This window comes from Nerophis lumbriciformis, linkage group LG05 (genome assembly GCF_033978685.3).
Source record: "Nerophis lumbriciformis linkage group LG05, RoL_Nlum_v2.1, whole genome shotgun sequence".
NCBI classification, from domain to species: Eukaryota; Metazoa; Chordata; class Actinopteri; order Syngnathiformes; family Syngnathidae; genus Nerophis; species Nerophis lumbriciformis.
This window is the reverse complement of record NC_084552.2, coordinates 56,704,943-56,732,703: the sequence shown is the minus strand read 5'-3', so window position 1 is coordinate 56,732,703 and position 27,761 is coordinate 56,704,943. Positions and strand designations below refer to the sequence as shown.

The window sequence follows — 27,761 nt, the reverse complement described above, 5'->3', positions numbered from 1 at the left end:
AGAACTTTCATCTGAAACTCGACAGTCTATTCTTGTTCTTAGAAATGAAGGCTATTCCATGCGAGAAATTGCTAAGAAATTGAAGATTTCCTACAACGGTGTGTACTACTCCCTTCAGAGGACAGCACAAACAGGCTCTAACCAGAGTAGAAAAAGAAGTGGGAGGCCGCGTTGCACAACTGAGCAAGAAGATAAGTACATTAGAGTCTCTAGTTTGAGAAACAGACGCCTCACAGGTCCCCAACTGGCATCTTCATTAAATAGTACCCGCAAAACACCAGTGTCAACATCTACAGTGAAGAGGCGGCTGCGGGATTCTGGGCTTCATGGCAGAGTGGCAAAGAAAAAGCCATATCTGAGACTGGCCAATAAAAGAAAAAGATTAAGATGGGCAAAAGAACACAGACATTGGACAGAGGAAGACTGGAAAAAAGTGTTGTGGACGGATGAATCCAAGTTTGAGGTGTTTGGATCACAAAGAAGAACTTTTGTGAGACGCAGAACAACTGAAAAGATGCTGGAAGAATGCCTGACGCCATCTGTTAAGCGTGGTGGAGGTAATGTGATGGTCTGGGGTTGCTTTGGTGCTGGTAAGGTGGGAGATTTGTACAGGGTAAAAGGGATTCTGAATGAGGAAGGCTATCACTCCATTTTGCAACGCCATGCCATACCCAGTGGACAGCGCTTGATTGGAGCCAATTTCATCCTACAACAGGACAATGACCCAAAACACACCTCCAAATTGTGCAAGAACTATTTAGAGAAGAAGCAGGCAGCTGGTATTCTATCGGTAATGGAGTGGCCAGCGCAGTCACCAGATCTGAACCCCATTGAGCTGTTGTGGGAGCAGCTTGACCGTAAGGTACGCAAGAAGTGCCCATCCAACCAATCCAACTTGTGGGAGCTGCTTCTAGAAGCGTGGGGTGCAATTTCTCCAGATTACCTCAACAAATTAACAGCTAGAATGCCAAAGGTCTGCAATGCTGTAATTGCTGCAAATGGAGGATTCTTTGACGAAAGCAAAGTTTAATGTAAAACAAATCTTATTTCAAATACAAATCATTATTTCTAACCTTGTCAATGTCTTGACTCTATTTTCTATTCATTTCACAACGTATGGTGGTGAATAAGTGTGACTTTTCATGGAAAACACAAAATTGTTTGGGTGACCCCAAACTTTTGAACGGTAGTGTATATATGTTTTTTTCCTTTTTTATTATGCATTTTCGGCAGGTGCGACTTATACTCCGGTGCGACTTATACTCCGAAAAATACGGTAGTTGTTGTGCGTTCCACAGTCCGGAAAATACAGTACGTCAACATGCCAAATATTGGCGCCGATAATGGGTCGATATCTACTCGACACACAGCCACATAGTCTAAATAGCAAATATGGCAATAGCAGGTACCCTCCTGCTTTGTGATAAAAAAAAGAGCGCTGCACTTGCCCTATTATTAGGAATTGTATACCAAAAGCGTATGAATGAATGCATCTCCACTTTTGAGAGGACCATTTAATGCCGGCTCCTTAAATAGGGTTTTATCAAAAGAATGACCCATTTTACAGTAGTGAGTAGCACTATGCCAAAGGCAAAATTGTGTACTACATCGCGACACGCCATAGTAATCTAAATTTTGAAAGCCGTGTGACCATTTTTCTTATTTTGCTTTAAGCAGGTCTTTTTCTCCCCGCTGCCTGGTGGAATTGACTGTAATTAGTGTTGGTGGCACTTTTTTTCATTCTCTTCAAATGAGCTGCTGCAAGATGCGCGTGATTCAAGTGTAAAGCGTCCACAGTAGGGGAGACAAAACACATTAATTCGCTCTACCGAGGCCCACATGTTCTTCCAGATGCGCTCCAAAAGATACAGAAGATGGTGCGGGGACGAAAGCTGTGAGCGAGCTGCAGGTGGCGGTGGAGGCGATGTCCCAAATATTCTTGGAGCGGAGTGACACCATTGTTTATACCCACCTGCTGAATGCATCAAGCTTTCATTTATTCAGGTTTGCATTGCTAATATGTTTTTTGCGTCATGCTCCCTCAAGATGTAAAATAACTTGCGCATATCCACGCGATTCGACGGCGCGTGCGAGCCTGTGCCGCGTCCTCTCCGAGGAGATGAGAGGAAGCGCCTGAGGGCAACGGGCTGTTTGTGTAATCGGAACACGGCAAATGCAGACGAGCCGACAGACAGCCAGACGCTCACGCCGCAGACTGTAGATGCTACACGCTATACACAACACGGCCACCTTAGTAACCTCTTGAATGAAGACCTTGATGTCTACGGAATCATTACTGCCGCTGAACAAACTCCTGCTTCCGGAATATTAGATGTAAAAAAAAAAAAAAAATCTCAATGCTTAAACATCAAAGAAACTACATTTTGACTTGTCATCAAGTTAGCGCTTTTCTCTAATGATGTGCTGCCACAAATCATTTGCATCATCTAATAGCATGTTTGCTGCTCACCTCGCATCCTGAACTCACACTGGCTGCCCCAATTTGCCTCTTTAGATTCATAGTATGATATAATAATGTTTAGATTCATAGTATGATATAATAATGTTGTAAGGAGGTCGTACACAGACTGTCAGCACACACACACACACACACACACACACACACACACACACACACACACACACACACACACACACACACACACACACACACAAACACACACACACACACACACGCACAACAAATGCAGTGGTACCTCGATTTATAAACCCCTCTATTTGCAAACTTTTTGATTTACGAGGTTTGAGATCAGCGGTGTCAACTAATTTTAGCTCGGGGGCCACATGGCCACAATCTTCGTTCAATGAATGTTCTGCAATTTGTCGTCCCCAAAGTAAGAACTGAACTGGGCAAGAAAGCATTTAGGTTTTCAGCACCGAAGGCTTGGAATAACCTACAATCGAACATTAAACTTCAAACCCTAGTTACGTTGAATGAGTTTAAAGCTTCTGTGAAGGGACTGCAGTCTACCTTGTCTGTATGCACATGTGTCATGTGAGCAAGTTTTAATGTTGTAAATGTAATGTTTAATGTATTTGTTTACTGTTTTTAATGTAACCTTGCTGCTGCCCTCTTGGCCAGGTCTCCCTTGGAAAAGAGATCTTTGATCTCAATGGGATTTTACCTGGTTAAATAAAGGCTAATAATAATAATAATGATGGAGGAAAATCTATTCCCAAGGGGACTGAACTGGTAAAATCATCGCATGATAACTTAAAAATAAAGACAACTTCATATTGTTTTTTTTTTTTTTTTTTAATATAACAAGCACAATCTGAAAATATACAAATTATGTTTGTTTGTTTTTTTGGCATAGGGGTTAGTGTGTGTGCCTCACAATACGAAGGTCCTGAGTTCTGTGTGGAGTTTGCATGTTCTCCCCGTGACTACGTGTTTTCCCTCCGGGTACTCGGGTTTCCTCCCACCTCCAAAAACAAGCACGTGGGGATAGGTTGATTGGCAATACCAAAATTGGCCCTAGTAAATAACACGGTTCAACGTCTTATTGACTGCCTGCACGACATCAAAGTCTGGCTTTCAGCTAACTTCCTGAGCCTAAATGAAGATAAAACAGAAGTTATGTTGTTCGGTCCAAGTCGCTCTCCCTCCCCCAACGTTGACCTCGGCACTCTGACCCCGTATCTCAGCGACTCTGTCACAAACCTGGGGGTAAAGTTTGACTCAGATTTTAAATTCGAAAAACAAATCAGCAGCGTCGTTCAAAAAAGCTTTTATCAATTACGCCAAATAGCGAAAGTGAAACCGCTTCTATCAAGACATGATCTTGAGAAATTAATCCACGCTTTTATCTCGACTCGTCTTGATTATTGTAATGCCCTGTATATTGGCATTAGCCAGGCCTCCCTCGCCCGCCTGCAGCTCGTGCAGAACTCTGCTGCTCGTCTGCTAACACAGACCCGCAGACGTGAACACATCACCCCTATTTTAGCGTCCCTTCACTGGCTCCCTGTGCGTTACCGAATACATTTTAAACTCCTTTTATTTGTTTTTAAATGTCTAAACAACCTCGCGCCAACCTATCTCTCCGACCTCCTTCAGCCTTACTGCCCCACCCGATCCTTAAGATCAGCCGATCAGCTGCTGTTGACGGTCCCTGACACAAGGCTGAAGCTTAGAGGTGACAGAGCTTTCGCCGTTGCTGCTCCCAAGCTCTGGAACGACCTACCCCTGAGTGTTAGACAAGCCTCCTCTCTTCCTGTTTTTAAATCTCTCTTAAAAACATACTTTTATTCCATGGCTTTTAACACTGAGTGATATCCATCCTGCAATGGCGCCCCATAATACACCTGCTGTGATCCTGTTTTTATGTTTTTATTAATTCTATTTTAATTATTTATTTTTTATCGTGTTCTGTTTGTGTTGTGTTGTGTTTGCTCGGTACTCGTTTTATCTTTTAACCTGCTCATTGTACAGCACTTTGGCTACCCCTGTGGTAAATTTTAAATGTGCTCTATAAATAAAGTTGATTTGATTTGATTTGATTTGATTTTTAATATAACAAGCACAATCTGAAAATATACAAATTATGTTTGTTTGTTTTTTTGGCATAGGGGTTAGTGTGTGTGCCTCACAATACGAAGGTCCTTAGTTCTGTGTGGAGTTTGCATGTTCTCCCCGTGACTACGTGTTTTCCCTCCGGGTACTCCGGTTTCCTCCCACCTCCAAAAACAAGCACGTGGGGATAGGTTGATTGGCAATACCAAAATTGGCCCTAGTGTGTGAATGGTGTCTGTCTATCTGTGTTGGCCCTGCGATGAGGTGGCGACTTGTCCAGGATGTATCCCACCTTCCTCCCGAGGCAGCTGACATAGGCTCCAGCACCCCCGCGACCCCAAACGGGACAAGCGGTAGAAAATGGATGGATGGGTTTGTTTTTTTTACACTTTCGGTTAATAGTATTGTATCTTTATTTGTTGTTATTTATACTTTCTGAATAAATGATGTGATAATGCTCATCAGTCAAATAGGTGGAATTGAGTCTGACAGAGTTTTAAAATTCTTCCATTGGTGTTAATTTGTAATCTATCAGAAGATGGAATGAATAATAATATCAAAATCCAATTACAGGATGTTATTAATTTACTTTACTAATTTTCCTAAACTGATGTACTAACATCATGTGGTTTATTCTGCACACATGTAGCATCATCTACAACAAAACTTGTGAATTTGGACTAATTTCATTAATCACACATGAAGTTGAAGGGGGATACATATTATTTTAGCATATTTATGTGTGCCAATTCCTCCAACTTAACAAAGCACATAGCTTCGCCCCCTCTGAAATCATGCACGCTCTAGCACATAGGACACAAATAATTGCTATTGTGACATCCAGTGGAGACATTTAGTACAGCAGTTTCTTTCATTCCAAAATGTCAGCTTATTTTTATACTTAGCAAACTCATTTCGTCTGCTCGCGAGCCATATCCGTTTGTTTGACACTCCTGTTTTAGATCGAGCCAAATGTGCCTCCATGTGCAAACCATATCTCTGTGTACGAACGCTTCATTCATTCATCCATTCATTCATTCCTTCATTCATTGTGTGTACCGCCTGCAGGCAAAATCAGGGCGGAGCATTGTTGGAGAGGTACAGCACACCACTAGTCACTACTCAGCGCTTCAGCGTGTATGCCTTTTCTGTTGTTTTTCCTTTGACAAGTTTTTTCCATTTTACTAACACAATATGAGTCCCAAAAAGACAGACCAGCGTGGAGTTAAAAAAAATAATAAATAAAATACATTTTGCAAGGAGTACATAAATGGCGCTCAAAAGTATGGAAGAATCGACCAAGCAGGCTTCAGGTCACAGCAGGTTTAAATTGTGATGAAATAGAACTTTTCTGGAAAAAGATACCAAAGCAGACTTATTTCACAGGGGGAAGAAAACTCTTTCTTATTCAGCAGCGCCTCTTTCAACCGCACACACACACACACACACCGATGTTCATGTAAGTGGACTTTACTTTTTTAAATGTTTATTATTTTAGCAATGTTTGTTAAAGTTTAGGATTTTTGAGGTTTTTGATCCTTTGTGAGGGCACCAAACTTGATGTGGGGAATCTTTGGTCACCTGACGATTCGATTACGATTCAGGAGCTACGAATCGATTATCATCAATTATTGATGCATCTTTAATTTATGTATATTAATGCAGTTTTACATTTATTTTCGTTTCACTAAATAAGCATTCGTCACTTGCAACTTCTAAAAACAGTGCATTTGTAATAAGAAAAAGTTGAATCAAGTCCCATTTTATTTATTAACTTATTGGAAATGTGTGCAGGAACATAAGCGCCCTAAAATAAAAGAGATGGTCGGATCTTTCGGTGAGTTGGCTCGCTGCAGTCAGCCACATTTTAAAACTGTCGGCATTACTTTATTTACAATAAGTAAGTAATCGACTATTGACATTTACTAATCGCCCATGTCCGAACTGCGATGCATCAAACAATTGATTATTTTCCCCACTTCTACAACAAAGGGACTTCAGTGTGTTTGCACGTGTTGACAGAGCAGCATATACAGAAAAAAGCAGCTTGTTAATGTTGTTGTTTTGCCTTGTTTATAAAGAGAAAGTTTATTCATCGCCCCTTGTTATGTTTGTTTGATATAAAGTAGAGATAGACCGATATGGTTTATTCAGGTGCATTATGCTGATATTGATTATTAGTAGTCAAAGAGGACCAATGACCGATATTTGGAGCTGATGTCTATTTTGGAGCCGATCTGAACAAGACTTACCGGTAGTTGATTTTTTTTTTAATTTTAAAAACATTGCACCACTGTTTAATGCGACACAAATATTGGGGTTAATTTAGCACCAAACAACATCGAAGATTTCACAAACATTTATTATGAGTGTCTAAGAGGAGCATCAACATTTAAAAATATGCGAAGTCTCCTGGGAAAATTGTTAAAAATATGAGATTTCTCTGCATCATAATATCTCGCCATCTACTCAATTGTATACAATTTTATAACAGTTTTAATACATTGTAAGGTTTCCTTGTGAGGTACTCTGAAATTGTACATTTAAATAAAATCAACTCTAGCTCCTAATAAATATCCTATTTGTGAATCTATTCACGCAAAGTTTGGATGTTTGTCCAGATTTTAATTTCCATCCATGTACTTTGTGTTATTTGATTGAATCACAGAACATAAAACTAGCCGCACTTCTTTAACCAGCCCACGCTCCTTGCTGTGGACGGAGGATTGTTCGTTGCAGTAGCGAAACAAACACAACGGAAGCGATAAGACGCCAGGAAAAAAGGACAAAAACTGGATTTCCCGGCAAAAACTGGAAGTCGTGGTGGTCTTGGCAGAGTAAGCTCTGCGGTGCGGAAAAAAAGGCAACTTTTCTCAAGCAAGGCAAAACGGCTGGTGCTTGAGCAGTGTTAACTATGTACTTGACCATGTTTTTTTTTTTAATACTAAATACGGGTATCATATCATATCATATATATATATATATATATACATATATATATATATATATATATATACGCCACAGCCAACAAGGAAGCCTTCATCACATTGAAGGACCACAAACCCAACTTCCCAAATAACCCAACATGCCGACTAATAAACCCAACTAAATCTGAAATAGGAAAAATCAGCAAAATAATCCTGGACAGAGTCAACACAAAAATCAAGGACAAAACACCACTCAACCAATGGAGAAATACAGCAGCAGTAATCAAATGGTTCAACAACATTCAAGACAAACAACAGCACAACTTTATCTCCTTTGATATCGAGGAATTTTACCCTTCCATCACGCAAGACCTACTGACTCAAGCACTAGACTTCGCCTCAGACTACGACTCAATCACAGGCAACGAAAGAAACATCATCATCCACGCAAAAAACTCCATTCTCATCCACAACAGTACACCATGGCAAAAAAAGAACAATGCAACATTTGACGTCACTATGGGAAGTTTTGACGGAGCAGAAACGTGTGAACTCGTTGGGAGTTTCCTCCTCTCCCAGCTCGCTAGCCTCAATCTGAACCTTGGTATTTACCGTGATGACGGACTGGCAGTGTGTCGCGCCTCACCAAGGAGCAGCGAGAATACCAAGAAGCGCATATGCCAAATTTTCAAAGAGAACGGCCTACGGATCACGATTGAAGCCAACAAGCAAACCGTCAACTTCCTTGACGTCACTTTCAACCTGAGAAATAACAGCTACCAATTATTCACGAAACCCAACACAACACTCCAATACATGCACCATGACAGCAACCACCCACCCACCACCACGAAAAGAATACCTACCGGAATCAATAAAAGGCTATCGATGCTGTCATCTAGCAAAGCTGAATTTGACCAAGCAACCCCCCCGTACCAAAAAGCCCTTGATGAAAGCGGATACAATTTCACCCTCACCTATGAACCCACGCCAGGAAACCAGCCAAAAAAGAACAGAAAACGGAACGACATCATCTGGTACAACCCCCCATACAGCAAAAACGTCTCAACGAACATTGGACACAAATTCCTCAATCTGATTGACAAACACTTTCCCAAAGACAACATCCTAAGAAAAGTATTCAACAAGAACAACATTAAATTGAGCTACAGCTGCATGAACAATATACGACAAATCATCTCAAACCACAACAAAACAATTGCAAATGAGCCGTCGGCCCTCAGACAGAGCGACTCCAAAACCAACAAAGGATGTAATTGTCGAAAGAAACCTGATTGCCCTCTCAACGGGGGGTGCTTACAAACATCAGTTGTCTACCAATCTAAGGTAATACGCAAGGACATTAACACATCCGACACATATGTAGGATTAACCGAGGGAGAATTCAAAACCAGATGGAACAATCACAAGGCTTCTTTCAGGAACAAAAACCTGCGAAATACCACAGAACTCAGCAAACACATTTGGGACCTCAAAGACAATAATGTTGAATATTCAATAACATGGCAAATTCTTGCATCCAGCACACCTTACAATAGTGGTAATAAAAGATGCAACCTATGCTTGAAAGAGAAACTGTTTATTATTTACCGTCCAGACCTGTCATCCCTCAACAAGCGCAGCGAAATTGTAACAACATGCCGCCATAGACGGAAACACCTCCTAGGTAACACATGAGCCAATCACCACGCCCCTAGGCCAGCCTGTACCCACCCACTCTGTGCCCTATATAAACCATGGTATGCGAATGCTCCCATTAAAATCTCCTGACGATTGAGGGTACCCCCCCTCATGAAACAGGCCTGTAGAGATGAAATAGTCTTGTGATTTTTTTCCCACACATACATATATATATATATATATATATATATACACCGCATTTTTCGGAGTATAAGTCGCTCCGGAGTATAAGTCGCACCGGCCGAACATGCATAATAAAGAAGGGAAAAAACATATATAAGTCGCACTGGAGTATAAGTCGCATTTTATGAGGAAATTTATTTGATAAAACCCAACACCAAGAATAGACATATGAAAGGCAATTTAAAATAAATAAAGAATAGTAAACAACAGGCTGAATAAGTGTACGTTATATGACGCATAAATAACCAACTGAGAAGGTGCCTGGTATGTTAACGTAACATATTATGGTAAGAGTCATTCAAATAACTATAACATATAGAACATGCTATACGTTTACCAAACAATCTGTCACTCCTAATCGCTAAATCCCATGAAATCTTATATGTCTAGTCTCTTACGTGAATGAGCTAAATAATGTTATTTGATATTTTACGGTAATGTGTTAATAATTTCACACATAAGTCGCTCCTGAGTATAAGTCGCACCCCCGGCCAAACTATGAAAAAAACTGCGACTTATAGTCCGAAAAATACGGTATATTATATCTACTGATGTAGTTGGAGAAAAAAAAATACCGATAAATAGAGGCCAAAAATGATATACGTCAAAATGCCTAATATCAGCACCGATATTCGGTTGATCTCTAATATACAGTACTGTATAGCACTTGATATTGTGTTTAAAGTGTGCAAACCTTTATTAAAATATGGACTTTTGTCGAAGCTGGAACCAATTATGTATATTTACATTGTTTCTTATGGAGAAATTTGCTCCACTATATGAACTTTTAGATTTACATACCCTGTTCAAGAACCAATTAAGTTCGTAGTTCAAGATTCTACTGTGTAGGGAAATAAGGAAATCCTCCCGCTAACCTTTCGGTGATCCGATCGGAGCTTCGCTGTGGGATTTAACCAAACGTCCCTCAGTGTCATGACTGCTCTGGAAGGAAAAGGAAACCTCTGGACTGGTCAAGTCTCCCTCCTCCACTCGGTCATCCTCATCGTCCTCCTCGTCGTCCTCCTCGTACTCCGCCTCTTGCGTGTTGTCGTCCCCTCTTTGACACGACTCTACGGTGTCGTCCAGCTTCTGTCTCTCCTGCAGCTTGCTGTGATTTTCTATCACCTGCAGAGAGGATTAAAAAAAAGATGTATTTTGTTCTTCACCATGTACTCAAGCTAAGCATGAGGTCAGTACCTTATTAGCGGTCTCCATGACAACCTCGATGTTGAGGTTCTGCGCTGCCATGGCCAGGAGCTCGTCATCGTCGTCGCCGACGTCCCAGGCGTCGCTCGTAATGCTCTCGAACTCTTGGAACGTCGTGGCCTTCTTGGGCTTGCCCGGCGTGGCAGGAGACGGCTTGTTGCCCACCTTAATCAAGCTAGATGGCAGGAAAAGCAGGCCAAACAAAGTTAATGTGCTGTGGTTCAAAGAATAATGTGCATCGTAATCCAGCAAGCTTTCGGACGAGAGAAGCAACCCACCCTTGACTAGAAGCCATATAGATAAACAACCACTCAAACACATATAGACAATTTAGAGCAGGGGTGTCCAAACTATGGCCCGCGGGCCAAGTGCGGCCAATTAACAATTTAGCCGAGCGCTGCGTTTTTATATAATATACAGGTAAAAGCCAGTAAATTAGAATATTTTGAAAAACTTGATTTATTTCAGTAATTGCATTCAAAAGGTGTAACTTGTACATTATATTTATTCATTGCACACAGACTGATGCATTCAAATGTTTATTTCATTTAATTTTGATGATTTGAAGTGGCAACAAATGAAAATCCAAAATTCCGTGTGTCACAAAATTAGAATATTACTTAAGGCTAATACAAAAAAAGGATTTTTAGAAATGTTGGCCAACTGAAAAGTATGAAAATGAAAAATATGAGCATGTACAATACTCAATACTTGGTTGGAGCTCCTTTTGCCTCAATTACTGCGTTAATGCGGCGTGGCATGGAGTCGATGAGTTTCTGGCACTGCTCAGGTGTTATGAGAGCCCAGGTTGCTCTGATAGTGGCCTTCAACTCTTCTGCGTTTTTGGGTCTGGCATTCTGCATCTTCCTTTTCACAATACCCCACAGATTTTCTATGGGGCTAAGGTCAGGGAAGTTGGCGGGCCAATTTAGAACAGAAATACCATAGTCCGTAAACCAGGCACGGGTAGATTTTGCGCTGTGTGCAGGCGCCAAGTCCTGTTGGAACTTGAAATCTCCATCTCCATAGAGCAGGTCAGCAGCAGGAAGCATGAAGTGCTCTAAAACTTGCTGGTAGACGGCTGCGTTGACCCTGGATCTCAGGAAACAGAGTGGACCGACACCAGCAGATGACATGGCACCCCAAACCATCACTGATGGTGGAAACTTTACACTAGACTTCAGGCAACGTGGATCCTGTGCCTCTCCTGTCTTCCTCCAGACTCTGGGACCTCGATTTCCAAAGGAAATGCAAAATTTGCATGGTTGGGTGATGGTTTGGGGTGCCATGTCATCTGCTGGTGTCGGTCCACTCTGTTTCCTGAGATCCAGGGTCAACGCAGCCGTCTACCAGCAAGTTTTAGAGCACTTCATGCTTCCTGCTGCTGACCTGCTCTATGGAGATGGAGATTTCAAGTTCCAACAGGACTTGGCGCCTGCACACAGCGCAAAATCTACCCGTGCCTGGTTTACGGACCATGGTATTTCTGTTCTAAATTGGCCCGCCAACTCCCCTGACCTTAGCCCCATAGAACATCTGTGGGGTATTGTGAAAATGAAGATGCAGAATGCCAGACCCAAATACGCAGAAGAGTTGAAGGCCACTATCAGAGCAACCTGGGCTCTCATAACACCTGAGCGGTGCCAGAAACTCATCGACTCCATGCCACGCCGCATTAACGCAGTAATTGAGGCAAAAGGAGCTCCAACCAAGTATTGAGTATTGTACATGCTCATATTTTTCATTTTCATACTTTTCAGTTGGCCAACATTTCTAAAAATCCCTTTTTTGTATTAGCCTTAAGTAATATTCTAATTTTGTGACACACGGAATTTTGGATTTTCATTTGTTGCCACTTCAAATCATCAAAATTAAATGAAATAAACATTTGAATGCATCAGTCTGTGTGCAATGAATAAATATAATGTACAAGTTACACCTTTTGAATGCAATTACTGAAATAAATCAAGTTTTTCAAAATATTCTAATTTACTGGCTTTTACCTGTACAAATACTCAGCGGTCTGACAGCTACTATTTTGTCACCCTCTGGTGGTTAACGAAAGTAACTCAAGTCAGTGCCCATTATTTGTACATCGGTGTGAGTGCGTGCACAGAGTTCACCTATATGACCCAATCCAAACAACCTTCCTTAGTCATGATGCAGGAAAAAAAATTCAACCAGCCCAAAAAACATGGTTTCACATAACACATCCTGCTCATTGAACTTTGTGATTATTAAAAAAAAACATCCAATCACCATAAAAAATCTAAACTACACCCATTAAAATCCATTACAAGGGATGATGGGAAAACTGCAGAACACTTTCTCCACACCTGTCCATGATATTTCTGATTGATTACAAAACTTTAAGAAGGCATGGAAGTAAACAAGGTAGGAATTGAACTTTCGCATACTCTTGATATTCAATTATAACATTTTTTAATTATATATCCATTATGTTATTATAATATTTAAACACACACACACACATATATACATATATAGTTACCGGTACTTTGCATGCAGTCGGGCCCAGGCCACATTTTTTAAGCCCAATGTGGCGCCACAGTCAAAAAGTTTGGGCACTCCTGATTGAAAAGGGGGTGCCCAAACTTTTTGCTCACCTTGGCCAAAGAGAAAATGTGCCGCGGGCCAAAAACAGTGATTTTAAATACCGGTAGGGTCTCCCAATACAGGTATCAGATACGATATCACCAGGCATCATGCACACTTGAATTGTTTTGTAATGTGAAATGTTAAAAGAGGTTTGGTCAAGTGAAATAAGTCACACAGTAAACAATGGTAGGTATGAAAAACACTAACCTATTTATTTTAACAGTCTGGAACCGACTTATGCTGTCTTTAAGTTGAAGGGTTGTGGTAATTGTATTTTTTGGTAACACTTGGTGGTCAAAATAACTCATTAAGTATGACTAGGACTGGGCTGATGAAACAATATCAATATATATCGCAATAGACACACCGTCCATATCAATATAAAATGCGTTCGATAAAACGTTTGATATATATTAATATTTTTTGGTCGGCAGGAAACATATTTTGAAGAAAGATTTGTTGCATGAAGTCACTCGCGTGCTGGGAACCCAGCATACAGGAACCAAGAAGTGTCACTGAGCAATGGGAGGCACACGCTAACAGCCAATCACGTAACAGTATCAACAACCAAGATAGGTTGCTACATCTTTCTGTCTCGCTGTGGATTCTCTGCATGGAGTGAGAAGAAAAACTGTGATATCTTCATCTATCAACTCAATAACAGAAATTATCTTTAGTTTTGTTGGTTTTAATGCAGACGGTGCGGCAACATCCTGACACTTCCAATGTGCTGGTGTAATTTGTTGCTTCCCACACTACTCTGTGTCGTGTTCAATAGCTTATGCACTACTGCCTTCTGGTGTCTCAAATTGAAACTAACTTCGAATCAACTGCATTTATTGTGCCACCTTAGATAAGCTCATCCGACCCTGGCTACCAGACACCCTCTCCACTGATAAATAAATATCACCTTTAAGTGCATAACTGTTTTTATTTGCAGGCCTAAAATAAGTCATAAAAAAGATCGATAATTATCGATATCGATCAATATAAAAAAGCACACAGTTTATCGCCATATCGCCCAGCCCTAAGCATGACGCAGTAAGTTGAATGATGCGGACACGGTTGTTTCTGGATAATTTGTAATCCGCTTATGCCTTGGAGACTTTATATGTGTAAGTAATATGCAACTATAATTGCTATTTGATACGTGTTTATCCAATCCACTTTATTTATATAGCACATTTAAACAACAAAGATGTTTACAAAGTGCTGCACAACAATATTAAAAACCATATTCAAATATTATCCTTAGCTCCACCAATGACTGAATAAAAACAAAAAATAAATAAATATAAAACCAATATAAAAACAATATAAAAATAAACATTATTAAAAATGATTTTAAAGGGTAAAACCAATTAAAACAGTAAATAGAAATCAACATTTTTTTAAAAACACAGAGGACAACAGAGGACAGAGGACCACACAACTCACGTAGTGTTAAAAACCAAAGAATAAAAGTGGGTCTTAAGACGAGACTTAAAACACTCCACTGTGGGAGCAGTTTGAAAATGGAGGGGCAGAGTGTAATTTGGATGAGGTCCGAGATATACTGAGGTGCCAGTCCATGTAAAGCTTTAAAAACAAACAGCAAGGTTTTAAAATCAATTCTAAAATGAACAGGGAGCCAGTGCAAACTCTGAAGAATTGGGGCTATACGCTCGTGTTTCCTGGGCCCTGTTAAAAGTTGTGCTGCCGCGTTCTGGACTAACTGCAACCGGGAGAGAGCTTTATATTGACAATAGTAGTGTTTAAGACTGCAATATCGTTCAATTAATGACACTTATTACAAGTGTTTGGCCTGTGTCCCTAGCTGTTCTGTAGCCGTTAGATACTTAGTTACCAACAGTATAGCCTAGCATGTTTACCTTTTGTAAATTAATTGACAAAAATACAAGACCAAATGTGTGTGCTCATTGGAGGACATTTAGATGTTGATTGGCTGTCCAGCTTTGCACAGTTAAAACGCACTAAAGGACTGCTTGTATCAGAGCGCTTACTGTGCATCCATAGATTTGATAGAGTATTCACTTTTCCACATTTTGCTATATTACAGTTATTCCAAAATGGAATAAATTCATTTTTGTCCTCAAAATGACAATGTGAAAATACTTTTTTTTTTTTTCAAATTTGCAAATGTAATAAAAAATAAAAAATAAATAAAAAACATGTACATAAGTATGCAGACCCTTTGCTCAATACTTTGTCTATGCACTTTAGGCAATTACAGCCTCTAGTCTTTTGGAATACAATGCCACAAGCTTGGCACACCTATCTTTGGGCAGATTCAACCACTCCTCTTTGCTCATTCCTCTTTGCAGTGCCTCTCTCAAGGAATCATCGGTTTTCACCAAGGATGTCTCTGTACATTGCTGCATTCATCTTTCCCTCAACCCTGACTAGTCCCCCAGTTCTTGCCACTGGAAAACATGATCCTGCTGCCACCACCATGCTTCACTGTAGAGATGTTATTCAGAATCAGAATCAGAATCAGAATCAGAATCAGCTTTATTGTCATTACGCAAGGTAACGAGATTGAGGCCATTCCTATTGGCCTGGTGATGAGCGGTGCGATGGCTGGCATTCACGCCAAAGAGTTCAATCTTTGTCTCATCGGACCAGATCATTTTTTGTCTGGTGGCCTGACTCTTTCAAACTGTGTGCAATCTTAAGAGTGGACAAAAATATTAAATCTACTAGTTAAAAAAACTTCTGCCTTGTTTTTAATGACTGTGCTACTGTCTTTTAATGTTCGTCATTAAAAGAACAGAGTGTTTTCTTAGGTGGTGCTTAGTGAAAAATGTTGGAAAACCACTGGGTAGGTTAAAGAGCTTGTACGGTCAAAATAAATTGCATGATTAATCTAAGTGTGTTCATGATTAACGTGATCATTTTTGTGATTATTGTCATGGGTTAACTTGTTAATTTTGACAGCCCTAAAAAAATACATAGTTCTATTTTCTAAATATGCACTGTAAAATCCTTGCTATATGCCTAAACAGAGAAAGAAAAAAAACTTGATTAGTATCCTGCAATGTTGTTCAACCACAACCAGATTTTCCAGTATGGTCACTTCGGAACTAGCCGAGAAGGTATGGCGAAAACAGGACGCCTTACAAAACTTAAAACATGAACTCTCACTAGACATGAGAATCGAAAAACAGTTCTTGTTGAGAACGGACTCCCAAGTTTTCAATTCCTGGGAATCCTTTGACAGTCTTTTTAATGACTCCCTTATCAATGCCTGTGGGCACGCATGAAGTCACCATGCACTGTACCGATCAGCAGCACAGACGTTAGAATTATTCACGAGAAAAGAAGACAACAGGGAAACCTTCAATACTTGCAAAGTGTATATTGCATCAAATTGAGAAAATACTAGCAGAAACATTAGAGCATGTGATAACTTTGAATGAATGACACATTTTGCATCCCCTCAGAGGCAGAAGTGAATCACCACCAGCAACAAGTCCAATGAAAATCCTGCAGGTAATTAAACTAACACTGCCTCCTATCGTGTTAAAACATGCCATTATTCACTGTAAACGCGAGATGAATGTTTCTCATGCATCACATGACGAGACAGCGTCCGACAGGTAGTTTGCACGCTCCCTTCCTAAGAAGTGTTCTCCACAGCTGGAGACACTGTGATTAGTCAGAAATATCACGTGTGCTTCCTAAAAAAGTAGATATGCTTAATGTTTATAATTTCCCCACACCTAGTGTGTGTGTGACTATCGTTGGGACTTTAACTTTATTCTAAAAAAATAACGGATAATTGTTAGAGTTGACGGTTGAAAAATTGCAATGTACAGTTCTAATAGATATGCTTGTGTTTGTCTTTGACTGACGCAGTATGCATCGTTTTATACATTTTTTAAAACAATACTTTTTACTTCTATTTGAAAAATGTCAAACATGTTACTTAACTTTTTTTTGTAATTGACATGTCACAGAATAATTTGTAAAATGTTGTTTATTACGACAGTAGAATATTTATTTTTTTATTATATTAGAGTCTCACACTTGAATACTGGACACATTTATTAAACCTCATAACTGTGCACTCTGTCTGCAAACCGGTCAGTAACTGTGAAATATATTTAATTCATCATGTATATATTGTTTATCTTATACTTATGCTATCATAGTAAACATACTTGGTACTTTTGTTTATTGTATTGCTTTTTTATAACTATATTGGAAGAATTGCAACGATTATATTGCAACAATATTATCTTGATTTTGTATGTACTTTATGTCATATTTTATTATTTATGGTACTTTTTTGTCACTTAGAATATTGTTTGTCTTTGGTACACTAATGGGTACATTGTAGGCCATTGGTTCTCTGTTTTATTTTTGAAAAAAATATATACCTATTTTTACATTGCTCTTTTTTTATTTTTGATATGAACATTATTATGTAAACTCCCAAGTTATTGTTTTTTTGTTGTTTTTGTTGCTATTTTTGTATAACTAAATTTTATTATTGATCATGTTGTGGTTCGGGCATCTGCTCAGGATGCCACCCGAACGCCTCCCTAGGGGGGTTTTTTAGGGCACGTCGGACCGGCAGGAGGCCACGGGGAAGACTATGTCTCCTGGCTGGCCAGGGAAAGCCTCGGGATCTCCTGGGAGGAGCTGGACGATTTGGCTGGGGAGAGGGAAGTCTGGGCTTCTCTGCTTTAGCTGCTGCCCCCGCGACCCAACCTCAGATAAGCGGAATAAAATGGATGGATGGATCATGTTGTACTGCATTGTAATATTTTGTTTTGTGAATATGTGATGTTTTTTGCCTGGACCCCAGGAAGAATAGTCTCAACTGCGGTGTAGACTATTGGGGATCCTTAATAAACTAAATAAACACCCCAATTTCCCCATTAGGGATTAATAAAGTACTTCTGATTTTGAAATTATAGTTATTTTCAAAACAAAATGCTTTTATCTGGCACTCAATCGAGGTTGTGGGTCATTTCAAGACCTCACTGTTGTGTTTGTACACCCATGTTGTTTTTTTCTGAACGACTACAAATCAAGATGACGCTACTCAACTTGTTTGCTGATATTTAATCCAAATGGGAATCAATAAAAGAATTGATGACAAACCGTTAAGCAGACTCGACAGTGGTAATTAGTAATTGTTATCAATTTCCATGCTTAACTCCGTGTATAATAAAATAAATCAACAGTGTCACATGAAAACTGAAAACTGCATTCAATGCATAATAAGGTAGTGCATGGACTGTTACTAACTAAAAACTACATCCCAGAACAAGCTAGTCAGGTTACTTCTAGACCTCCACCTCAGATCACACCTCACTCCTACCCACTTCTGGGGCTGGCTCAGGGTGGAGGACAGAGTAAAACAACTTGCACTGAGCCTAGTCTATAAAATTTGCTACACCTCCCTGGTACCGAAGTACATGTCAAACTACTTCCATAACGTAAATGACCGCCATAACCACAACACCAGGGGGAGCTCCACAAACCACGTCAAACTCAGATTCCGATCTAACAAAGGTCTTAACTCATTCTCCTTCTATGCCACAGCAATATGGAATGCACTCCCAACAGGTGTAAAAGAAAGGGCATCTCTATCCTCCTTCAAAACCGCACTAAGAGAACACCTCCAGGCAACTACAACCCTAGCCTAACCCCCTCCCCCCACCACATCCCACCTCCCTGGATTGTAATTAATCAAATGTAAATAATCAAATGTATATACTTGTTCTTATGCTTTCTGAGCTCACTATGCTCACTGCTCGCTGTACATATCCTACCAAGTCAGACCTACACTGTTTTAATGTCCATTTCTCAGATGATATAATTGTTGATGACTGAAGTGCTGATATCAACCAAACCTAACCCCCCGCCCCAACCCCCTCCACATTCCACCCCCCGGATTGTAAATAATGTAAATAATTCAATGTATATACCCCAGGTGTGCCCACACTTTTTCAGCTGGCGAGCTACTTTTTAAATGACCAAGTCGAGGTGATCTACTTCATACATATATATACATAAATATAATTTTTAATTTTTTTTTTGCCGTTTTTGTTCACATGTAAAAGGTGTACACCATACATGCATGTTTAACATATAGATCGCCATCTTTCATGAAGATATTCTTGTCTTCATGAAAGATGGCACAAGAATATAAGTTGGTATATTACCTGATTCAGATGACTTGCATGGATTGTAATCAGAGAAGATTCACAGTAGTGCTGACAACTTCCACATTTTCGATTTTACATCGTGGAGGAGAAAAAAAAAGTCCTCCTTTCTGTCCAATACCACATTGAAGTGGTTGGTTTTGGCATCCTGTTTGTCCAGCTTCCATACTCGTTTTTTTACACTTCACAAGAAATAGATCGACGGAAAACTGTGTGGCTTGCTCGCTTGTTTGCGCTAGCTTTCGGAGACTCTTACTTTGCTAGCGCAGGCAGCATCGAGCAGCACTTTTATTGTGAAGACAGGAACTGTGCGGTCAGTCTCTAGGCTTTTGACGGCACGGTTGGAATAAAAACTGTTTCTCGCCTTCCTGACGGTCTTTTTATTCTTCACACTGAGCTGGCTGCAGCCAGCGTCATCTCACAAGATCCTCGGGTGCCTTGAATGTCAATAAAGTAACGTCATAGGGAAGATTTATGATCGCAAATTTTTAGGTCTATTTTTTCCAATGCCTGGCTGGCAATCGACTGACACACACCGCGCGATCGACCGGTCGATCGCGATCGACTGGTAGATCGCGATCGACGTAATGGGCACCCCTGATATACCCTGATGATTAACTTGTGTGATGACTGTATTATGCTGATCGTACATATTTATACCATGAATTGATTAACGTGGACCCCGACTTAAAGGCCTACTGAAACCCACTACTACCGACCACGCAGTCTGATAGTTTATACATCAATGATGAAATCTTAACATTGCAACACATGCCAATACGGCCGGGTTAGTTTACTAAAGTGCAATTTTAAATTTCGCGCGAAATATCCTGCTGAAAACGTCTCGATATGATGACGTCAGCGCGTGACGTCGCGGATTGTAGTGGACATTTTGAGACAGCATGGTGGCCAGCTATTAAGTCGTCTGTTTCATCGCAAAATTCCACAGTATTCTGGACATCTGTGTTGGTGAATCTTTTGCAATTTGTTCAATGAACAATGGAGACAGCAAAGAAGAAAGCTGTAGGTGGGAAGCGCTGTATTGCGGCCGACTTTAGCAACACAAACACGGCCGGTGCTTCATTGTTTACATTGCCGGAAGATGACAGTCAATCTTTACCATTGGCCTGTGGAGAACTGGGACAACAGAGCCTCTTACCAGGAGGACTTTGAGTTGGATACGCAGACACGGTACCGTGAGTACGCTTCCAAACATTTGATCGCTTGCCCGTACGTGCGTGCCGCTATGTGCATGTCACGTATGTAACTTTGGGGAAATATATGTGCTGTATGAACTTTGGGGAGGTAAACGGTACTTTGGGCTGTGGGATTGAGTGTGTTGTGCAGGTGTTTGAGTTGTATTGGTGGGTTATATGGACGGGAGGGGGGAGGTGTTTGTTATGCAGGATTAATTTGTGGCATATTAAATATAAGCCTGGTTGTGTTGTGGCTAATAGAGTATATATATATACCGTATTTTCCGCACCATTAGCCGCACCTAAAAACCACAAATTTACTCAAAAGCTGACAGTGCGGCTTTTAACCCGGTGCGCTTTATATATGGATAAATATTAAGATTCATTTTCATAAAGTTTCGTTCTCGCAACTTCGGTAAACAGCCGCCATCTTTTTTCCCAGTAGAGCAGGAAGCGCTTCTTCTTCTACGCAAGCAACCGCCAAGGTAAGCACCCGCCCCCATAGAACAGGAAGCGCTTCTTCTTGTACTGTAAGCAACCACCCGCCCCCGGAAGAAGAAGAAGCGCGCGGTGCATGCTGGGATATGTGACGTTTCATTTCCATTTGTGTGTTTATGTAAAGACCCCAAAATGACTCCTATTAAGTGTGTTGTCTGTCTAATTATAAATAATGCAGACGAGGCGTGTTAACTGAGTTCTCAACGTTTACTCACAGCGTGCTCATAACCACATTCTAACTCTCAGCATACAACAACGCTTCTCAGGGCTACCGCGCATGCTCGTAACTATCGTTGCATGCTGGGTAGTGTAGTAGTTATATTTGCTAGCTCATAACATCACATTAAGAGACACGCTTACGCGCTTAATTCAATACTCGCCGTCATTCCGGGTGGATTGACAAAAGACCTCCAGCCGCTAGATATTGGTGTCAACAGGGCATTCGAAGCTAGACTGCTAACTGCGTGGGAACAGTGGATGACGAAGAAGCGCGCGGTGCATGCTGGGATATGTGACGTTTCATTTCCATTTGTGTGTTTATGTAAAGACCCCAAAATGGCTCCTATTAAGTGTGTTGTCTGTCTAATTATAAATAATGCAGACGAGGCGTGTTAACTGAGTTCTCAACGTTTACTCACAGCGTGCTCATAACCACATTCTAACTGCCAGCATACAACGCTTCTCAGGGCTACCGCGCATGCTCGTAACTATCGTTGCATGCTGGGTAGTGTAGTTGTTATATTTGCTAGCTCATAACATCACATTAAGAGACACGCTTACGCGCTTAATTCAATACTCGCCGTCATTCCGGGTGGATTGACAAAAGACCTCCAGCCGCTAGATATTGGTGTCAACAGGGCATTCGAAGCTAGACTGCTAACTGCGTGGGAACAATGGATGACAGAAGGCGAACACACCTTCACTAAGACAGGGAGGCAGCGCCAGACGACGCCAACATCTGCCAGTGGATCGTAAATGCCTGGGCAGATATTTCGGTCACAACTGTGGTCCGAGCTTTCCGGAAGGCAGGATTCACAGAACTGCTGGATAACAGTGACACTGACTCCGATGACTTCGACGAGACGGAACCGGCCATTTTGGATCTCACATTTGCCCAACTTTTCACTTCGGACACCGAAGACGAAGGATTTACGAATGAAGAATAACTTCAGAAAGTGAGCGCTATGTTTATTTTGTGTGTTGTGACATTAACGTTCGAGCAACATTATGTTGCTATTGCTCTGCACTATTTTGAATTTTACTATGTTTGTGATTGCACATTTGCGTACATTTTGGGAGTGAACAGAGTTGTTAGAACGCTGGTTTTTAATATATTATTAAAGTTTGACTGACCTATCTGACTGTTTTTTTGACATTCCCTTTAGTGCAGCGTAGGCGCGACTTATAGTCCGGGGCGGCTTATAGGTGGACAAAGTTTTGAAATATGCCATTCATTGAAGGTGCGGCTAATAACCCGGGGCGGCTTATAGTGCGGAAAATACGGTATACGTCTTGTGTTTATTTACTGTTTTAGTCATTCCCAGCTGAATATCAGGTCCCACCCGCCTCTCACAGCATCTTCCCTATCTGAATCGCTCCCACTGCCCTCTAGTCCTTCACTCTCACTTTCCTCATCCACAAATCTTTCATCCTCGCTCAAATTAATGGGGAAATCGTCGCTTTCTCGGTCCGAATCGCTCTCGCTGCTGGTGGCCATGATTGTAAACAATGTGCAGATGTGAGGAGCTCCACAACCTGTGACGTCACGCTACTCGTATGCTACTTCCGGTACAGGCAAGGCTTTTTTTATCAGCGACCAAAAGTTGCGAACTTTATCGTCGATGTTCTCTACTAAATCCATCCATCCATCCATCCATTTTCTACCGCTTATTCCCTTTGGGGTCGCAGGGGGCGCTGGAGCCTATCTCAGCTACAATCGGGCGGAAGGCGGGGTACACCCTGGACAAGTCGCCACCTCATCGCAGGGCCAACACAGATAGACAGACAACATTCACACTCACATTCACACACTAGGGCCAATTTTAGTGTTGCCAATCAACCTATCCCCAGGTGCATGTCTTTGGAGGTGGGAGGAAGCCGGAGTACCCGGAGGGAACCCACGCAGTCACAGGGAGAACATGCAAACTCCACACAGAAAGATCCCGAGCCTGGGATTGAACCCCAGACTACTCAGCACCTTCGTATTGTGAGGCAGACGCACTAACCCCTCTGCCACCGTGCTGCCCTCTACTAAATCCTTTCAGCAAAAATATGGCAATATCGCAAAATGATCAAGTATGACACATAGAATGGACCTGCTATCCCCGTTTAAATAAGAAAATCGCATTTCAGTAGGCCTTTAAACAAGTTGGAAAAACTTATTCGGGTGTTACCATTTAGTGGTCAATTGTACGGATTATGTACTGGACTGTGCAATCTACTAATAAAAGTTTCAATCAACTGCCAAGCAAGAGCATGACAATGTAATACAACCCCCAAGTGCCCAGGAACTTACTTAGCATGGAGGAGTGGATCAAAAGGTGGGTGTTGCGCGCCATACACATGCTGAATGCTGAGGAAGTGAGAGAAAGAGAGACTCAATGAACTGATTGTCAAGCCATTCATGCACATGCTAGCTTTGTTAATCTCAGCAATGTTGACTTTTTTTTCTTTTTTTTTTTTAAATACGTCAGATGACATTCTGCTGCAGAATCAGAGCTACTCCGTGATGCCAAGTGGCTGTTGTGTAAGAGTTCGATCCCTCATTGCACTGTGACACATTTCATGGGATGCTATTAGCATATTAGCACCTCTTAGTTAGCCTGTTTGGAGCGACTCAAAAGCACCCGCCTGACTAACATGCAGGAGATACCTCGCCATGGAAGTATGGGTTAAAAGTCGCGAACGCTACGCCAAAGAGCTTGACAGTGACTGAAAGTGAAACTTGTGCTTAAATCACAGCACTGGAGTGAATGAAGCTAGCTAGGCTAATCTAGCCAACCGTAGTGGAACACGTCACTCACCTGCCAGGAACCTTCGCTGCGTTTCTTTTCCAGAACTGTTTTTTACTGCCGTCACTCGACATTTTCCCCCCCTCGGATCCAACCGGTCCTAAACACGGACGTCCGGACGCTGTCGCTCCCGCTAAAACGTCAAATGTGTCTTTATTTACTCCTGGTTCCTTCCTGCAGGACTCAGAGCGCTGCCATGTTGGTACAGGCTAATCGGTGAGTAAACGCGTGCGTGATTGGCCGCGAAGGTACTTCCTCGTTTTGGGCCAATCAGAAGTGAGATTTGCCCCGAGGTGGTTTGAGAAGCCGGTGACGTCATGGTTCACCGATATAGTTTTGTTGACATTTTTTTATTTATCGCCTTCTTTACTCGATAGACAATTATACCTCAATTATACATTTACCAGAGGTGGGACCAAGTCATTGTTTTGCAAGTCACAAGTAAGTCTCAAGTCTTTGCCCTCAAGTCCGAGTCAAGTCCCGAGTCAAGACAGCTAGCAAGCCCCGAGTCAAGTCCAAAGTCAAGACTGGAAAGTCTCAAGTCAAGTCCTAAGTCCTGCATTTTGAGTTTCGAGTCCTTTCAAGTCCTTTTAACCACAGACTAATATATTAACACAGATTGTGTATGCTTTTCAAACGCTGTATTTATTTATTAAAACAAGTGCATTTTAAATTGCAGGAAAGAAAATTGTGCTGACATTGCACTTTATAATAGCACTATTAACCAGTCATTTTAAACATTAACTCATTCCTTTACAGAACAAACACATTGAAAAATAAAGTGCAAATGTACTTATTTGTACAAAAGTGTTAACATTGAAAAAACATGACATATACGTGAACATAACAACAAAGTTGTACTTTTTATATGTCAGGGCCCTATGCTGCATTGCATTTGCAAAAGACCAAATTAGCCAAGAGTCTGTCAGTCATTTGTGCACGATGGGGGCGTAGTATGATGCCACCATGGCTGAAAACTCGCTCCACTGGAGCACTGGAGGCAGGCACTGCCAAGACTCTCATGGCCACTCGTAACAGTGAAGGAAGAGTCTTCATGTTCAGTGCCCAGAACAAAAGGGGGGAGAGAGTTTTTTTGGGTTGGTGCACTACTTGTAAGTGTATCTTGTGTTTTTTATGTTGATTTAATTAAAAAAAGAAAAAAATATATATATATTTCTTGTGCGGCCCGATACCAATCGATCCACGGACCAGTAGCGGGCCGCGGCCCGGTGGTTGGGGACCACTGAGGTAAACAACCAACAGTATGTCAGAAAGCTAGCTAAAACGGTACACTTATTCATAATATAGTATACATTTTAACTGACCTTTATTGGACTATTTTTGTCTTTTTTTAGGTGGCTAAAATACGCGGTGCTGCTGACCGCCGTCTAACGTTACGTGTGATATATTGACTAACGTAACCCTGCTTAAAAAAAATCACTGAACAAAAAGTATGAATAAGGTAGTGAACTGCAACAGATTCCCGTGTTTGCAATAACGTTATAACGTTAGCAGTGAGTTTACAGCCTCACTGATTTAACTACACAGCAAATAAAAGTCACGTTACTTAGCCAATAAACGTTATCTTACATTCAAAACTTACCGTTCTTTGTGCAACTTCAAATGCCGGACGAAGTTGGAAGTTGTTGCCTCTCCATCAGTCATTTTCGAACCGCATGTGTTGCATACTGCAAACCGTTTTGTGTTGACCACCTCGTAATTTTTATACCCAAAGAAAATTATTTTAGGTATCATTTTTTGTTCACTGGCGTGTGGTTTGGACATGTCTTCTTCGTTGGTTGTCCTGCAATTTGATTGGATGAATGCTGTGTGATGAAAACCAAGTAGATCTAATTTGATTGGCTGTTGTACTGACAGCACACCAGCTGACACACGCAACGCTGATAGACAAGTACACAATGAAAAATACGGAGCGCTCCCGAATAACTTTTTCATCTTTGGGTTTTGGGGAAAGTAGCAAGTCATGTCAAGTCATGTCAATTCAAAAGGCTCAAGTCCAAGTGAAGTCACAAGTCATTGATGTTAAAGTCTAAGTCGAGTTGCAAGTCTTTTTACATTTTGTCAAGTCGAGTCTAAAGTCATCAAATTCATGACTCGAGTCTGACTCGAGTCCAAGTCATGTGACTCGAGTCCACACCTCTGACATTTACACACCAATGCCTGAGAAGGAGCAGGATGAAGAAACATCTTATATATTCCTGCCCCCTTGAACATAATACGTAGTCTTACTTAATGGATATCATATAAACCGTGGGTGTACTCTGGCCCGCGGGCCAAATTTGGTCAGCCGTGTAATTTCACTTGGCCCTTGAGGCGATACCAAATTAACACTAAAGCTGGCCCGCCGATTATACAGGTAAAAGCCAGTAAATTAGAATATTTTGAAAAACTTGATTTATTTCAGTAATTGCATTCAAAAGGTGTAACTTGTACATTATATTTATTCATTGCACACAGACTGATGCATTCAAATGTTTATTCCATTTAATTTTGATGATTTGAAGTGGCAACAAATGAAAATCCAAAATTCCGTGTGTCACAAAATTAGAATATTACTTAAGGCTAATACAAAAAAGGGATTTTTAGAAATGTTGGCCAACTGAAAAGTATGAAAATGAAAAATATGAGCATGTACAATACTCAATACTTGGTTGGAGCTCCTTTTGCCTCAATTACTGCGTTAATGCGGCGTGGCATGGAGTCGATGAGTTTCTGGCACTGCTCAGGTGTTATGAGAGCCCAGGTTGCTCTGATAGTGGCCTTCAACTCTTCTGCGTTTTTGGGTCTGGCATTCTGCATCTTCCTTTTCACAATACCCCACAGATTTTCTATGGGGCTAAGGTCAGGGGAGTTGGCGGGCCAATTTAGAACAGAAATACCATGGTCCGTAAACCAGGCACGGGTAGATTTTGCGCTGTGTGCAGGCGCCAAGTCCTGTTGGAACTTGAAATCTCCATCTCCATAGAGCAGGTCAGCAGCAGGAAGCATGAAGTGCTCTAAAACTTGCTGGTAGACGGCTGCGTTGACCCTGGATCTCAGGAAACAGAGTGGACCGACACCAGCAGATGACATGGCACCCCAAACCATCACCCAACCATGCAAATTTTGCATTTCCTTTGGAAATCGAGGTCCCAGAGTCTGGAGGAAGACAGGAGAGGCACAGGATCCACGTTGCCTGAAGTCTAGTGTAAAGTTTCCACCATCAGTGATGGTTTGGGGTGCCATGTCATCTGCTGGTGTCGGTCCACTCTGTTTCCTGAGATCCAGGGTCAACGCAGCCGTCTACAAGCAAGTTTTAGAGCACTTCATGCTTCCTGCTGCTGACCTGCTCTATGGAGATGGAGATTTCAAGTTCCAACAGGACTTGGCGCCTGCACACAGCGCAAAATCTACCTGTGCCTGGTTTACGGACCATGGTATTTCTGTTCTAAATTGGCCCGCCAACTCCCCTGACCTTAGCCCCATAGAAAATCTGTGGGGTATTGTGAAAAGGAAGATGCAGAATGCCAGACCCAAAAACGCAGAAGAGTTGAAGGCCACTATCAGAGCAACCTGGGCTCTCATAACACCTGAGCAGTGCCAGAAACTCATCGACTCCATGCCACGCCGCATTAACGCAGTAATTGAGGCAAAAGGAGCTCCAACCAAGTATTGAGTATTGTACATGCTCATATTTTTCATTT

General features: G+C 41.3%; 1 protein-coding gene across 5 annotated transcripts in view; it reads right to left on the bottom strand.

The window, feature by feature from the left end:
• Positions 1 to 24,270, bottom strand: part of tbc1d22a (TBC1 domain family, member 22a) — a 397,563-nt gene extending 373,293 nt beyond the window's left edge. For 4 of the 5 annotated variants that reach the window (XM_061959781.1, XM_061959784.1, XM_061959783.1 and 1 more), the window contains exons 1-4: positions 24,070 to 24,270; positions 23,562 to 23,618; positions 10,546 to 10,729; positions 10,224 to 10,473 (exon numbers count right to left, since the gene is read on the bottom strand). In XM_061959781.1, the coding sequence (XP_061815765.1) occupies positions 10,224 to 10,473; positions 10,546 to 10,729; positions 23,562 to 23,618; positions 24,070 to 24,131 (553 nt within the window). In that variant the 5' untranslated portion in view covers positions 24,132 to 24,270. The remainder of the gene's footprint in view (positions 1 to 10,223; positions 10,474 to 10,545; positions 10,730 to 23,561; positions 23,619 to 24,069) is intronic. The other variant, XM_061959782.1, reaches the window with a different exon arrangement.
• Positions 24,271 to 27,761: the final 3,491 nt, after the last annotated feature.